This window comes from Lagopus leucura, unplaced genomic scaffold (genome assembly GCF_019238085.1).
Source record: "Lagopus leucura isolate 7727_CA_CO unplaced genomic scaffold, USGS_WTPT01 Super-Scaffold_100034, whole genome shotgun sequence".
Lineage (NCBI taxonomy): Eukaryota > Metazoa > Chordata > Aves > Galliformes > Phasianidae > Lagopus > Lagopus leucura.
In genome coordinates, this window is record NW_024962283.1 from 470476 (window position 1) to 486409 (window position 15934).

General features: G+C 52.0%; 1 protein-coding gene across 3 annotated transcripts in view; it reads right to left on the bottom strand.

The window, feature by feature from the left end:
- Positions 1-15934, bottom strand: part of KIRREL3 (kirre like nephrin family adhesion molecule 3) — a 235097-nt gene that overhangs the window by 22437 nt on the left and 196726 nt on the right. For all 3 annotated transcript variants that reach the window (XM_042882386.1, XM_042882385.1, XM_042882383.1), the window contains 3 exons: positions 8053-8210; positions 6777-6927; positions 3555-3660 (listed from right to left, as the gene is read on the bottom strand). In XM_042882386.1, the coding sequence (XP_042738320.1) occupies positions 3555-3660; positions 6777-6927; positions 8053-8210 (415 nt within the window). The remainder of the gene's footprint in view (positions 1-3554; positions 3661-6776; positions 6928-8052; positions 8211-15934) is intronic.

The following is a 15934-nucleotide window of genomic DNA, read 5'->3' on the forward strand; positions in this document are numbered from 1 at the left end:
CCCCTGCTGCCAGCCCAGGTGTGGGGAATGGGAAAGCCCAGCCCTGACCTGCAGTGGGGATGCAGGAGGGGCTCTGTCCATTTGGGCACTCAAATTCAGCCCAATGTAGGCAGAGGGAGATCGCTTGGCCCGCATCAAACACAGCCCCCCTTCGGCTATAGGATGGGGAAGTGCACCCTGCACCCCAGCCCGGCAAGTGGTGCAGGAGGGTGGCTCAAAATGCCCCATCTTCAGAAAAGAACACTGTGTGGAGATGTTTGCTAGCCCTGAGGATGAGAGTGCTGCATCAGTGCACCAGAGTGAGGCATTTATTACTGCCCTGCCTACAGCTGCTCACCATCACTGCAAAAATAATCATCATCATCAGAGAAGCCCAAAAGGCTGAGGGACTCTGCCTCTTGCAATATTAAACTTTCCCATTTTCTTCTGCCATCTTAAAGATTCTCTTTCTTACTGCAAGTGATAAATAATAACAGCAAAAAAAAAACAAAAAAAAACACCCCACGGACACACAGCAGACATCAAAAGCCAAGGGAAGATTGGCAAATGGAGAGATCTGAAGTGAGCAAAGAGGAGGCCTGGTTGTGAGTCGCTTCACGTTGCTCTGACTTGTGTTGCTTTCCATTAATTTTATTCGCCATCACAGGTGGCAGAGCCACAGCGACAGCTAATTACTCTCTTGCCTTCCCGTTCCTGCCCGTTGGCTTGCAGCAGGAGCAAGCCAGGAAATTGCCCGACAGCCTTTAGGTGTGCAGAGCCCAGCAGTGATGCTGAAACAGACGGGAGAGGTCATGGGATCATGGGATGGAAACAGAATGGTTGGGTTGGAAAGCACCTTACAGCCCACCCAGATCCAGCCCTGCCATGGGCTGGCTGTGCCCCCCACACCAAACTGCCAGAGCCTCATCTGTGGCCTTGGGCACCTTGAGGGATGGTCTGTGGAAATGGTGCCAAGGAATCCTTCGGCAGCTCGGGTGGGAAATGCTGTGCTGGAGCAGCTTGGAGCCCCGGAGCTAAGCAAGGCTGTGGATGCCCCATTCCTGGAGGTGTTCAAGGCCAGACTGGATGGGGCCCTGAGCAGCCTGGTCTAGTACTGAGTGTGGAGGTTGGTGGCCCTGCATGCAGCAGGGGGGTTGGAGATTCATGATCCTCGAGGTCCCTTCCAACTCTGGCCATTCTGTGATTCTGTAAGCAACATATGTGGTGCACAATGCCAGGTAGACCAAAGACCTCTATGTCCCCTGCTGATGCCCCCTATGGTCCTTCAGCACAGCCCCGTGTCCCATGCAGCAGGGGACGTGGCAGTGGCACTGCATGACTGTCCTTCTCCCATGTAAAGGCAGAGTGAGGGGGCAGCTTGCTCGTGTATTCACAGCATGGACGGCGCTGCCTATGGATTTATGCCCAGAAAAGGGGATTTATGGTGTTTAGACATTTTCCTTTGTGTTCAGAGCTGTTTACAGACAAACATATTGGGAGGTATTAAAAATAAATGCCGACTGCCGACCACGATCTGATATTTCTATCTGAGGATGAGGGGGAAACCATAGGAAGGAAATATATCAGCCTGCTTCTTTCCAGGGGGGGAAATCCACCTCTCTTCCTCTCTGTTCCCAATGTATTTCTCCATGTTTGTTTTTAAGGCAGACTAAGCTCAACCTGGCTCACGCTTCCCACCCTTGCAGCTCCTGGTGCATGGCAATTGGTGCAGGGCTTTCCTGCTCTGCTCTTCCTGGGGTGCCCCTGAGCCATGGACTCCTGCCTCCCGCTGCCACGCGATGCTAAAGCCTTAAATCCTCCTCTCTCCTCCCAGCTGGGATATCCCGTGCTGAGGTTTGATGCTGAGGATTCTGTTGTCTTGATGAAACAAGTGGAGGGCTATGGGGTCTTTGGGGAGGGAAACGAATTGCCCTGATCAATCAGAGCCATTAGGAGGAAGGAAGCCCCGCCGCGCGCTGCTGAATCCTGTTTGCTTGTCACAGTGGTAGGGAAAAAGCCGTGTGTGATGTTAACATGTTAGGGGAACTTAAGAAATCAAAAGCCCAAAGTGCTTGAATTTTTCATGCCTCCTCTTCTTTTTTGAAGAAACCCAAACCAACCCAAGCTTTTATGGGAAAAAATAACCCAAAAAATGTGCCATTAACTAAGACCCATCAGGAAATGAATTACTTTGCAGCAAAGGAAACATTTCTTCTCCAAAAGAGCAGCACTACACTGCACAGCTGTCCAGGGACTGGGGGGGTCACCCCCTGGAGCTGCACCAAAACTGCAGGGATGTGGCACTGAGGGATGTGGGCACTGGATCTGGGAGGTCTCTTCCAGCCTTAATGATCCTTTGATGCTTTGAAAGCAGGCAGCAGCCCCAGGGATGGCAATGGGATGGGGCTGTGAGATGGGATGGAGGGCACAGGGAGGGCTGTGCGTGGTGCTAGGATAGCCTGTCTGCTTCCCCTCCTCAAAGGTAAATACGAAAACAGGGCCATTTGTATCTTTGACATTCACTGGCTTCAGAAATTAATAACTTCTGTGTAACTAGGAATGCAATTATTGCTTTGTTGTGCTGATAGCAGAGATCCAGCCGGAAGGAATTGTTCCTACTAGCAAACTCAATTGTACCAATTAAGGTGTCCATGTCCAACAGGAGCTGGGTCACGGTAACCCATCCACAGTGTAACCCATCTCTGATGTAACCCATCCCCAGAGGAGCCTCCTCTGCTGCTACAAACCCACGCTGGTGCACAAACATCACAGATTGCCTACATGTGCACCTGACTGCCAGCCCTGCTTCCCTCTGCAATGGTACAGCCTGCCTGGAAGGGCACGGCCACGGTGCACCCTACTCATCACTCCCTCCAGCACTGGCTGTTTGAACCGACTGTGAAGCACCTGCACCACCTTCTGTCCATGTTTCTCCCCCTCTGATTCTCCTCTTTTTGGCCTCTCCAGTGCCAAAGTGCAGCTCCAGCCCACGCCTCCCTCCCGAGCTCTGCTGGGCTGCACGCGGCTGCTCGAGTACCCACTGATGGCACTGCAGTGGTATTGTTCAAACCACAAAAGAGTGTGCACAAAGGAAAGGCATTTTCCAATTTTCACATAATAGATTTTTCACTCATTTTTCTCATTACATTCCCAAACAGATGGCTCTGCCAGCTCCGTGCCAGGCCTCTGTCCTGCTTTCAGCTGGGATGGAGTTAATTTTCTTCCTATTAGCGGTGTGGGGCTGTGCTTTGGGTTTGCTTCTCATAGCACCCTGATCATTCTGGGGGTGCATAATGGGAGGGAACCGAACCAGGACAGCTGGCCCAACCAGGCCAAAGGGACATTCCATATTGCAGGGCATCATGCTGAGCAGTAAAACTGGGGGGTGTTGTCTGGGAAGGGGCTGCTGATGCTCGGGGACTGGTTGGGCTTCGCTTGGCGCATGGTGAGCAACTGCATCGTGCATCACCTGTTCCACATATCCGCTATATTGTGCTATCGAGCTCACTTTATCTCCACCCATGAATTTTACCTTGTTTTTCCTCCCGGGGCGAGGTGACGGTGAGCTGCCTTACCTGTACTGCGTGACAGCGGGGTTGGCCTTGGCAGAGCAGTGGAACTTGACGGTGTTGTCCTCCAGCACCGGCTGTGGCTCCACAGACAGGTTCACCAGGGGGGGGTCTGCAAAGAGACAGGGATGAGCCCATCATGCGTCCAAGCGTGGAAGGCAAAAGGCAGGGCAGCACTGAAGCTCTGAGGGCATAGAAGAGTGGGCTGTGAGACCCCTTTGGGCCACACGAGGCTGTGCTGTTGCTCTGGGGCTCCTCTCCTCACAGCCTCCAATCCCTGCTCCAACCCAAGCTGCTCCCTCCCGGCTGCCACGCCACGCGCTGCTTGACACAGAACCTCCCTTCAAAACCATTAGCACAGGCTCTGATTCCCGTTTAAGGAAATCAACCCGCTTTGAAGAGTTCCCATTTAATATCTTGCTGGGTAATGATGATCTTTTGTCTACCCGCTAGCTTGAAAGTGGCATTTCTGCTCTTTCATCAGCCTAATCATCTCTGCCAAGTCCTTATTGGTGTCACAGGCCTCTCGGTTCTCCCGGCTGCCGCTCTGTTTCTCTTTTCCTTTTACAAGATAAGCATCCGAGTGCTTTAGCAGCAAACAAAATTTAGAAGAGAACTGATGAAAGCAAGTGAGAAAAGGGTGCAGCGCTGAGATGGATAATAAGAATATCCAGAACAATTTTAATTTCTCCTGGTGTCTCGGGGGGGTGGTGGACCTCCAGCTCGAGGTAGGGAGAACGAGAGCTCATTAAAGGGAAGAAAAACTCCACGGGGCAACACAGGACTGCCACCTCTACCCTCCGCCCCCATCCTCATGACCCCTCCAGCCCCATCCTCACTGACACCCCTGCAGCGTTGGGTGCCACTCTGCACTGCGTCCCCATGACCCTGTGGCAATTTACCCAGCCGGAGCCCTGAGTTGTTGCCAGCAGAGCCACCTGCCTTTCTGATGGGAAATTATGACGGGAAATTATAGGTATTTTCAATTTACCCTAATCTCATTTTAAAATGTGCAATTCAAATCACAATAAAGATGGGTGCAGTTGGGAATATAAATGAGCTTCACTAACATAACAGCCCAGAGATATATAGCGTGCTCCTAATTCATTCGCCGGCATCCTGACACTTCCCCATTGTTATACAACAACAGCTAATCACCTTCCTTTGTTAAGTATGAATCACACTTCTCTTTAGTAGCTTCCCCATTGTTTGATGGTTTAGTGGCTGCGCCTACGATTTACAGAGGAGCCTCTTTGTATTAAAATGAGCCCGGCTCCCTCCTCACACTCCAAATAAAAAAAAAAAGTAGATTAAAAAAGAGAAGGAGCGAAGGAAATGAATTAAAGTCTTTGATCTTCCCTTTCACAAATGGGCTCGGGCTCCCCAGTACCACAGCGAGGAGCATCGGTGTGAGTGAATGTTTGGGGGTATTTTACAGGGAAAAAGAAAAGAGACGAACAGTCACTCATCGGGACGTAATTCCACTCGGTTAGAGTCAGAAGTCCTGCCCGGCTTCTTGTAATTAATGTGAGCAATGGGATCAGAGCCGGGGGAAAGCGCGCATCCCTGCCGGCACACCGACCCGGCGCTGCAGAGCCACGGCCGGCGCTGCGCTGCACGGAGGAGCCGTGCTGGGTGCGAGGCAGCAGCAGGAGGAGCTGGAAGCAGCCTGTGGTGCCTCCAGCCCTCATCTCTGGTGGAAAGCGTGGAAGGGAACGCATTGCTGCACCGCCAGGCTGAGAAGCGCCAGCAGAGCGAGTTGCCCACAACCCAAACGTGGACCTGCTCGAATCCCTTCTTGCCGTGAAACGAAGGTGGAAAAATGAGTAAGTGCACGCACGTGTAGGCTTGGAGCAAATGGCTTTGGATAAGCAATAACCCTGCTCCTCCCATCCCAGCACGCTGGATATGAATTTCCATAGAGCCACTGGGCTCTGGCAGTATAAATAGTTTATGGCATATCAAACTATTAAACACGATTTTAATCCCACTTGTGATGTTCGGTGCATAACTCACAGGAGGCTGACTTTGATGTGGCTGGTGGAACAGAAATCACATTGAACAGATGTTCCAGCTGGAGTTGCTTAGTGTTTCCATTACAGACTCAGGCTTTTCTTTTTTTTCCTTGGTTCCTTTTCCTCTCTTTTCTGTTTTTTTTTGGAAGGTGAAGGTGTTTATGACTCAGCTCTTTCCCTGCTGCCCAGGCTAAGACTGGCAGTGCCCATGAAGGACTGAAGGGAGCCAGCCTTGTGCTGCACAGGACACAAACCCAGACACCTCTTAGCAGAGTGCAGGCTGCTTAATCCATGCCGGTGTTTTCTTACCCCTCCAACACCCAGACAGCCTTGGGAAACCGATATCCTCGTTAGACCCCATTAAGAACAACATACTTTTAATAGCCAGATAGGATATTATTATTATTACTTTCTCAGCACGCAGTATTTAATGGCTCAGAGTGGAAATTGGTGCTCCTTGTTGGGTCCTTTTACATCAGATCCCGTCAGGCTCAGGGATGCAGCTCACATCTCCTGCACTGCACTGCACGGCCTAATGATGTCTCTGGCTCTGTGTTGCTTGTGAGAACGCACGTGCATCTCCAGCTACTGTCACTGTTTGCAGGCTGTGAAATAACCCGTGCTATTATCTCATTTTATCTGCCCGCTTCTGTCAGGACATGCTATACAGAGACCCAAGAGCCCGTTAATCTTCCGGCAGCAAAAAGCTGCAAATCTTAAATGGTGAATTTTCTGCTGTGCTTGAGTTTGTTCAGGCAGTTTTAATTGGACCCTGGAAAGCAGCTGGCATGCTAATATTGAGCACCCTGCATTTGCAAATGGTTGGTAAATACAGCTGGAGGAATTGTGTGTGTTAATGAAGCCCGGCTGGAGAAGGGTCAGGGCGTGCCTGAGAGCAGCAGCTGCTGCAGAGGTGGGAAGGGAGCTGCAAAATGGGGTTTATGAGGACGGGGTGGTCATCCACCCCTGTGAACGCCCATCCCTGGAGGTGCCCAAGGCCACGGATAGGCCCTGTGCAGCATGATGCCCCATGGCAGGGGTTGGGTCCCTTCCTACCCGACTGTTCTATGGTTCTATGATCTATAAGGTCCCTTCCAACCAAAGCCATTCTGTGATGCTCCCATGACCCCTCTGCATCAGTGGTAGGAAACCTCCATCCCCATTCCTGTGATGGAGGCTGGGTGGCACGGACCGGCTGCTGGCCGCTACTCACGCTGGATGTCAATGGTGACTGAGGTCTCCTTCCCACTGGGGATGGCTTTGTTGGTGGCACGGCAGACGATGCTCTCCCCGTTCTCAATGTCAGAGGGGGCGATGAAAAGGGTGCTCATGATGCTCTCCCTCTTGCCGTCGCGGAGAAGGGTCTGTGAAGGGACACGGAGATGTAAAGAGGTGGCTTTAGGTGCTACCTGCTGTCCCCTCCAGTAGGGTGGAATTTTGGGGTCTTTAAGTCAGCTGTGCCTCATCTGTGCTGCCCGGCTGTGACTGCACTGAGGCTGCAATACAAATCAGCTGGATTTGAAACACAGAGGAAAAAAAGGAATTCTCACTTGGAGCAAATGGTTTCAGGCTATCAGTAACCTGAGCAGTGTGTCTTCTTGGTTGAGTGGAATATCCGGATCAAATGAAATCTGGGTTGGATTTTAATTTCATTAGGAAAAAAAAACCCAGAAAGATGTAAACTGAGGTGTGGGCTTAAAGGGAAGATTTTGGCTTTTTTTTTTCCAGGGATGTTGCTGGAAGGAGCCTGAATGGTGGTGGCGGGGAGAAATGTTTATGAAAAAGGTCTTCAGGAGCTGGAGAGGAATGCGTCTCACTCTGAACTTTGAAGTTGCCTGTATTACAAATGGCTGTAAACTGACCCATTTTGTGCCTTGCATTTTGTGCTTTAGAAATTTTCATTAGAAATGTCAAGTGTTCCTGAATCCTTAGCACTTACCAGGCATCAGGCTTTGATAAACATGAGAACATGTGGGCACCCATTCCGAGTGCACTGCTGATTGCTCTTTGATGTTTTCCTTTATGACCCAATAAAGGCTTTCCATTTAAATTAAAAAATGCCAACAACCCTGACAATTTTTCATAGAAAACTGCAGCTAGAGGCGGGGACATATGTCACTGGGAAAAAAACCCTTCTGTTTCAGAGCTTCTGCTACAGCCACGGTCAGTGCTGGCTTTGCTCCTTGAGCAATACAAGCATAACACCCAGATGGGATTCTGGGGGGCAGAAGTGGGTGTTCCAGGTGATGTATAAGCAATGTGAGCATGCAGAAAGCCAGCTAGATTCTGGGCAGAGCCCACCTCAGCACCAGCTGGTGGTGCATCTTCATACCACTGGGGATGCTGCATGGAATGACACAGGCTGCGGAGCCGACACAGGCTGCGGAGCCGAAGGTGCTGCTCTGATGGCTTTGGGGCTGCACAGAGGACCCCAGGACCCTTCTTGAAGCAAGGGAAGAGCAAATGGTCCCCAGCACGCACTGCCTCACCTTGGAGTAGGTGGCCCCATTGACGACTTCTCCTTTCCGCATCCAGATGATGGAGGCTGCTGGCTTGGCGTTGTCTGCGTGGCAGGTCAGGTTGAGGGGGTCCCCTGCTCTCAGGCTGATGATGGGTCCCCCCATAATGATGGGGTCATCTGGAGGAACTGCAAGGCAAGGACATGACGGGTGTGAAGGAGGTGACGACGTGAGAGCATTAAACAAACCTGCTGCCAGGGCTGGGAGCTCACGCCATGTCAGTGGCTGTGATGGGGACGTGACACCATCCCCACGGGACACTCTCAAGTCAAAGCCCACTTACTGTGAGCATCAGCAGTGCCCCAAGCAGGGCTCCCCTGGCAGCCCTCATTACGGAGGGGCAGAGCAGTGCTGAGCATGCTCCTGCAGCTTTGATCCTCCTTTTGCTTTCACTTTATCCTCTGTGCCACCCTCTGGCTGCACAAAAGGCTGTGAAATTCCTCTCGCTCAGGCTCACCACTGCCAAGTCTTTCAAGCATCTCTATCCCTTAAAGCAGGCGTTGCTGGGGGCGGCGAGGAGATGTTTAAGATCTCAACATGCCTTTGAAACAGCCGTGGTCTGACAGCCTGTGTGAGCTGTATCCTCATCACAGGGCACAGCCGTCTGCTACCGCAGCCAAAAGCATCTCTGTGTCGGCTGGGGAAGAAGGAGATAAGGGGCACAGTGACTTTTTGGGGACCATCCTTGAAGCTCAGCACCTTAGCATGGCAAAAGGTGGGAGACTGGGCTCCCATCTTGTGCAGGAATGCGCAGGGGGAAAAAGCATTCCCAAATGAATCATGGGGGTTGGAGAAGACCTCTCAGATCCCCACCCCACTATGCTCACTGCCACCTCCCACATCCCTGTGCCCCTGGAACACCCCCACGGATGACCCCCTGCGCAGCTGTGCAGTGCAGCACTGCTCTTTGGAGCAGAGATGCTTCCACACACCGGCCCTGTTCGCAGAGCTGGGCTGCTCTCACCTCACAGCTGGCGCCGTGCGATGCCCAAACTGAGCTGTGCCCTTCCATTGGCCCAGGGACATTCCTAACAGCTCCTTGTTGGCTCCCACAGGCCCGGCGAGGAGCTGGAAGGGTATTATGCTCTCTGACAACCCAGAGGTGACTGCCTGCCTCGGCGCAGGGCTTGCAGTGAGCAGACGTGCTGCCTGCACACCAGGCTGCTCACACAGGCATCTGCCAAACTTGGTGAGTAATGGGATTTTTCGGCTCAGCGGGTGGAACCCAAGAACTGAAGGAAAAAAAGCTTTTCTACATGGATCCTGAATGCGTATTTCTCAGGCAACAAGAGTGAAAAATGTGAAAATCTGTGTTTTGGGGTTAGTCAAACTGCGCCAGGCCCTGGAACAGGGGGATACAGAAACTGCTTTGTTCTGATGCTGTTTAACTACTAAGGAAGTACTTTCACTCTTTTAAAAACAGCCATTTCACTGAATGCATTTATACACCTTCAAAAAAGAAAAAAAGAAAAAAAGAGAAGAATTACATGTCTTCCAGTCGTTCTTTTCCCCCTCACTGAAGCTATTAATTGAATTTGACCTCAGCTTGTGAAATATTGGAAACTCATCTTGTGCAGAAGGAAGAAGCCCAGCTCACGAGCCTTGCTCTGAAGAGCCTTTCAGAATGAAATGAAAGGGCTGTCATGGGGATGTTGGACATTCCTGGGTGATGTCCTGCCAGTGGCTGCTCCCTCCAACCCAGATTATCCTTCTGCAGTGCCACTGTAATGCTGCTGATGGAGCCTGTGGGACATCACAGCCCCACTCAGGTGTGACTTCCCAATGCCAGCAAAACCACTTTTCCAACCTGTGTTGTTTCTGTTTCCCCACTGGAATAGGAGCGAGACCTGGGAGCTGCTGAAGGGGTGAGGAAGTGAAAAGGAGAGAACAGATCCTGGCTGCTTCTTCCCAAGTGGTTCTCATCCACAGGTAAACATGGCCCTGCATTATCGATGGTCACCAGGCTCACCAAGCACAGGAGGAGAAGGGCTGCTGACAGCAATCAGCAATGTCTCCCAGCAGCCCTAACTCCTGCAAAGCGAAGGGGGATGCATGCCTTCCCCTGCCCAACTCCAGCCTGGGGAAAGAGAAGAACAGAAGATGAAGAGGGGAAAGAATAAAGGGAAGCAAGGAGCCAGCAGCACGGAGCCATGATCCATTATTCATCCCGTGCTCCCAGGACTGTTGTTATTATAAGGCACCACTACGGAATCTGGCCTCCTAATTTTTAATCACGCAGTGGTAGAAGTGCCTTCCTGATTAATACAGGATATAAATAGGAAGAGCTGTTTGGGGTTGTGGGCTTCTCAGTCCTGACAGCAAAGAGCAGGGAGTTACCCTTCATATGCCTGGAACATCTATGAGGAATAAGAACAGGGATGGATGAGCAGAGCACAGCTGTGGCAACCATTGCACTCCACAGGCAGAGCTGGACGAAATGCATGGGGGCCTCTCCAAAGGGACCTTCTGGGGAGGGACCTGCAGACCTCCAGAGCCTCAAGCTGGAGATCTGCTCTTTTTCTGACCATAAACAAAACTTGCAGAAGAAAACATGCTAAGCTTCCTGTCATCAAAACCACAGTTTTCTGTCAAAGCACAGCACTTCCATCACTTGGTGAGTTAAGTTAGAAGCCTTCCTGCATGCAGCTCTGCCTGCAAGCTTTACCTTTGTGATTAACCAATGGCAATACACAGAATCTCTAGCACTGAGCTGGTACCCCAGGCTAACACTGCTCTGACCAAGAATGAGCATCCGTGTCTGCGTGCTGCTGGCCATCAGACAGCTGGACAGCTCTGCAGCAGGCAGACGGAGCCTCAATTACCCTCAATATTTATTGAGATAACAAGATCCTGCAGGCAGGAGTCTCCTCCTGCAAGTAGGGAAAGCAAAAGGCCCTCCTGCCACCAGTGCCACTTCCTAATTAACGCCGACTGCCTTTTTGTGTGGCTGCTGGCAGCTCCTGGGCTGGGGTGCACAAATCCTCCTGCGGGCAGTGCCAGCATCCCTTCCAAAGTGCTCCTGCTGGGGATGGCACCTGGTGCTGGGATGGAGCTGCTGAGTGGCCCCTGAGGAGAGCCGCGTTGGAAGGAATATCAAGCTGCTGTGAGCCCAACTCCTCCCTGGGGAAGGGCTGCTGATGTGCTGCTCATCTTCAGGGAGGGCTGGGTGGTGTTCAGTGCTCTGTGTGAGGCCAGAAACACTGTTTCTGTGTGAGGCCAGATGCCTGCAGTGATCACAAAGCAGCGGTTTGCCAGCCCTGAAGCGGGAGGTCTGAGCACACTATGAGCATCCCAGCTCACTGCGGGGTGCCACCCTCAGGACTCTGCCTGCCCTCAGTGGCAGCCAGAGGGACCTGGAGACTTTGCTCTGGCACAAAGAAGTGTTTGTGTATTCAGATGTGCACTGCAGGCTTGTCAAGGAGGCATGTTTGCCTCTTGTAGACAAGTCAAGCTTATGAGGGCATCATGCTACACTCGCTCAGAGTGAGCGTATATGGGCACCGTCCTGATCTGCATGCAGCTGCTTGCCAGCTGGAGCATTCTGCAAAGCAAACTCTTGCAGGTTCAACTCATGCTCCAGGACCAGGCTTGCAGCCTGCAAGGAGCAGGGTGTGACCTGCAGTTTCCTGGGAAGATGCATCCCTCTCCAAAATAGGGAGCAAGGGATGACCTGAGCTGCTTCCCTGCTGGGTGGGAGCAAATGAGGTTGCCTTCATTCTACCAAATAAAATGAGCATGGAAGAGAGTCCATCTGGTTGTGGTAAATGGACTGGGGAAGGTTGGGAGAAGGGAATAAGAAGGAATAGTTGGACACTGGGAAGAAAGATGGAGCTAGCATTGCAATTCCTTTGCAGAGGAGCTTGGCAGATAAGGAAAAAAGGGACCTGACAGCAGGGGGACAGCACTGAGTCTGCAGATGGGGTCAGTCAGATTTCCCTTTGCATCCTACATCTGCTGAGCATTCCTGCCTGTGAGCTGCTCAGTATTTGAGTGCCCAGCAGTCCAGAGCTTTCCCAGTCCCTGCTGTGCTCTGGGAAGGGTGGCAATGGAGCGAGGCAGAGGGCAGCCTGCAGAATGCAGAGCACTCTCTGGAAGCCACCTGGCAGAGGGAAAGGAAAAAGATGCAGGCAGCCTGGGGAAAACACGCTGAAAAATAAATCAAAAGAAACAAGGGGAGCAAGGGAGAAAAATAGTGATGAAAGTTTAAATAGTGCATCTCTCCCTCGGTCCTATTTGGCTGGTGAGTGTTGGAGGCAGCGAGAGTGTGGGTGGGCTCAGCAGTGATGTGGCCTCTCCATCCCACGCAGGGGACAGAGACACAGGAGGGGGGTGGCTCTGTGCCTCCCACACCCCACAGCCCTCCTGCTGGCTCCATCTGTCCGCAATGCACAGACCCTCCTCACATTGCAAACCTCCACGCTAAGATTTCCTACAACATTTCCCTCCCCCCCCTTAATGATCTCAGCTCCCGTCCAGCAAATGAACAATTTTTAAATATTGGGCTTTTCCATCCCCACTGGGATTAAACCCAATTTCTGGCCGCAAGGGCTGTCAGAGGAAACACAAGCAGATCTGACATGGGATAAGTGAGCATTTGTATTCTACTGAAAAAACCTTTTCTATGAGGAAAAAGCAGAAGTTTTCGCAGCCCCTCCAAGCTTTGACAAAGCGCACAGGTGGCTGCCTGGGTATTGATCTTCTGCTTGAAAGATTCTCAACACAAGAAGCAACAAACTCCACATTTCCTCTTCCAGCTAAAAGGAAAACACCAACTCAGCAAATCCATCAGAGCTGATGGAGCAGTTCCCATTGAGCATGGTGCAATCGGGGTGCACAGTGAGGGGAAACTGAGGCACAGACATGGGGATGCACAACCACACTGCACATCGCCCTGCGTCCCCAATTGCTGTGCTGAGATGGGACCTGGGTGTTCCCAGCTGGAAGGACACCAATGATGGGACACATCCAGAGCATGGCCCTCTGCCCCCACTACCTTCTCCTGGCTTTCCTAAAGGCCATGGCTTTAGCCAGCCATCACAGGGGCTGGGGTGGAGGAGGGAGGTGCACTTTGGGGTGGAGATGCATGCATGGTATTAGGGTGGCACATAGGACTGTAGGATGCTCCATGGGGTGGTGGAGTCTCCCAGTCCCATGCCCTAAAATCCCCCATCAGGGACCGACTTCAGCTTTGCCATGAATTAGCCACAAAGCCAAGGCTGCACCTCAGCGCAGAGCTCTGTCCTTCAGCCACGCAAAGCAATAAAGGGCACAGCAAATCGTTACGGATGAAGCTGGGATGCATCGGATGGGGTTGATCAATGCACAGCACTGCCTTATCTCTGACACTGGCCAGGGCCAGATGTTCTGAAGGAAGCCAGCACAGCCCTGCTGCGATCAATCACAATGTTCCCAGTGCTGACACGTCTCGGCCCTCTGAAGCCAGTTATCAGCGGCCACACAGCTCTGTGTACGCGGTATGGAGAGGTTCGGTCCCACAGGCGCAGCCCTGGGATGCCCTTGTCTGCACACCTCCATGCAACCTGGCCTGAGGCCATTCAGCTCTGCACAAACCCCTCTTTAAGACCAGTCACCCAAGTTTTCAAAGCTTGGTTGGGAAGGGATCCCCTCTGGCTGCTCTTCTTTGAGCACATCCCCACTGCACCAAACCCATTCATTTGCTTTGAGATATTCTTCCTCCCTCTAAGATCCCTGAAATGCCGTGGGCTGGAAGGCAGCACCTCCCCTAAGCCTACATTACCCTTCAGACCCCAATGGTCTGAGCAGAAATGACCACACCAGTCACACCAAAGCAGCCTCAGAGGATGCGATGCTATTTCTGCTAATGCTGATCCAGCCCTCCACCTCTGGGGGGACCCTCATTTGAGGGGCTCCAGCAGCCCTTTCCCATCATTCCCACTCTTAAACACTGAGCTCAGCCCTTGCAGGATGCTGCTGCAGGCACAGCGGTCTGGCTGCCCCCTGGGTACGGACAAAGACAACACAGCTGTGTGCATGGCCATGGGAATGCTGCTCGAGATGCTCAATGCATCCCATCTGAAGGGCTGCAGGAGCCCTTCTTACAGCTCTGTGTGCCCAAAGATGGATTTCTATGGTATGGCACATGGACGGAATGTTCCCAGCACTACCAAAATAGGGAAAGGGCATTTTGTTGGGAGCAGAAAGGGGAAGATGAGGTCTGGGTGGGTTGGAGAGCTCTCATTGCATTGAGATGTGTTTCCCATTCTGGTTATTTCTGAGCTTAGAAATTTAGGTCAGTTTTGCTAAACAAGAAGTGCTGATTTAGAACAAAAGGGGATGGCGTCAAAAAAGGCATTCTGGGTTTTCCCACGCCCAAACTTTCATTGCAGGAAGGCTCACTTGTAACATGAGAAACACAAATCCCTCTGCTCTCCTCTTCCAGCCAACTCTGTGGGCTCTCAGAGCAAATGACTCCAGGTGAATTTATTTGAGATTGCAAAAAGGCCGTGCTGTGGGCTGTGCACAGAGCAGTTAGGGCTGAACCCTGCTGCAGGGCTGCCTGCAGATCCCACCAGAAGCACACTGGGGGTCGGGACAGGCAGAGAAGTGAGAGTTGGACACATAGGACTCATTGCAATGGAAAAGGGGATGCTGCTTCCTCTGCGCTGGGCTCGTTTGTAGTGCTGTGGTGAACTCTTTGCTGCACTGAATGAATGCACAGGTAGGCAGAGGGACGGCCAAGGAGGGGATCTCTGCTGTGCTGGGCTTCAATACTGTACTGAGAGCATGAGGAGGGAGCCCAGAGGCAAGAAAGAAAGGGAAGCAGATGAGAAACCTGGTATTCTTCATTTACTCTAGTTAATTTTAGCCTAATTTGTTCTTCTGTAAATATCAGCCCTCCTTTAATAACTCAGTGCGGCGATTGCAATGTAATCACCCAGCGCATCATAAAAGAGTTTCTCTGCTAATTGTTAGGAGGAAGTGGAGCTGTTCTGTGGCAGGTATGGGATTGCAGAGAGAGATAATTATAACCAGATCTAATTAGTAATTATAACAAACCTCCGCTAGAAACGGCTTTTAGTTAAATATGCCCCAGTTCTCCCAGCAGTGCTGCAGAGCTTGAGGAGCAGCGCTGGGTTCTGGACCCACAGCCTCACCCTGCGCACAGGATCCCAGTGTGCAATGCAGGGAGCTGGAAATGCAGTGCAGGCAGCTGAGACAGGAGAGGGTGCTGTGAGCACAGCAACGGAGGTGCTGGGGGTGCATCCTGGGGCACTCTGCTGGAGGCGGAAATGCTATGGGATCTGGGGAACAGGAGCAGAAAGGGAAGGGTGGAAGAGGAGCACCTGAGAACGCACTGGGATTCCTCTGCATGGTGTGAAGTGCAAAGAAATGGCAGGGAGGTTCGTCCACAGATCTGCACAGAGAGGGGTGCCAATCTGGGGGGTGTGAAAACATGAGAGAGAAAGTCATTAAAGGGTATTAATCCAAGAGAGGGATGTTGGCCTGGAAGGGATTGAAGAGGGGGAAGCTGATCTAAGAGTGGGGTGCTCATGCAGAAGGAGGACGCTAAAACAATTGGGTGAGCATGAGGGGATGCTAATCCCAGAGTGATGCTCATCAAGGTGAAGGATGCTAATCCAGAGGGACGTTAATCTCTGAGGGATGCTCATCAGGACAGGGATTCAAATCCAAAAGTTGGATGTGGGGATGCCAGCCAGGAGCTGCTCCCCCTGCGCAGAGCTGCCCCCAGCTGCTGGCTCCCAACTCATGGGGTTTCAGATCCCATGGCACCGTGGTTGGGTGCTGCTGGGCTCCCACTCCTCGCACTGCAACCCCTCGTCGCCCACAGCACCGACCCCGACTGCTTCCC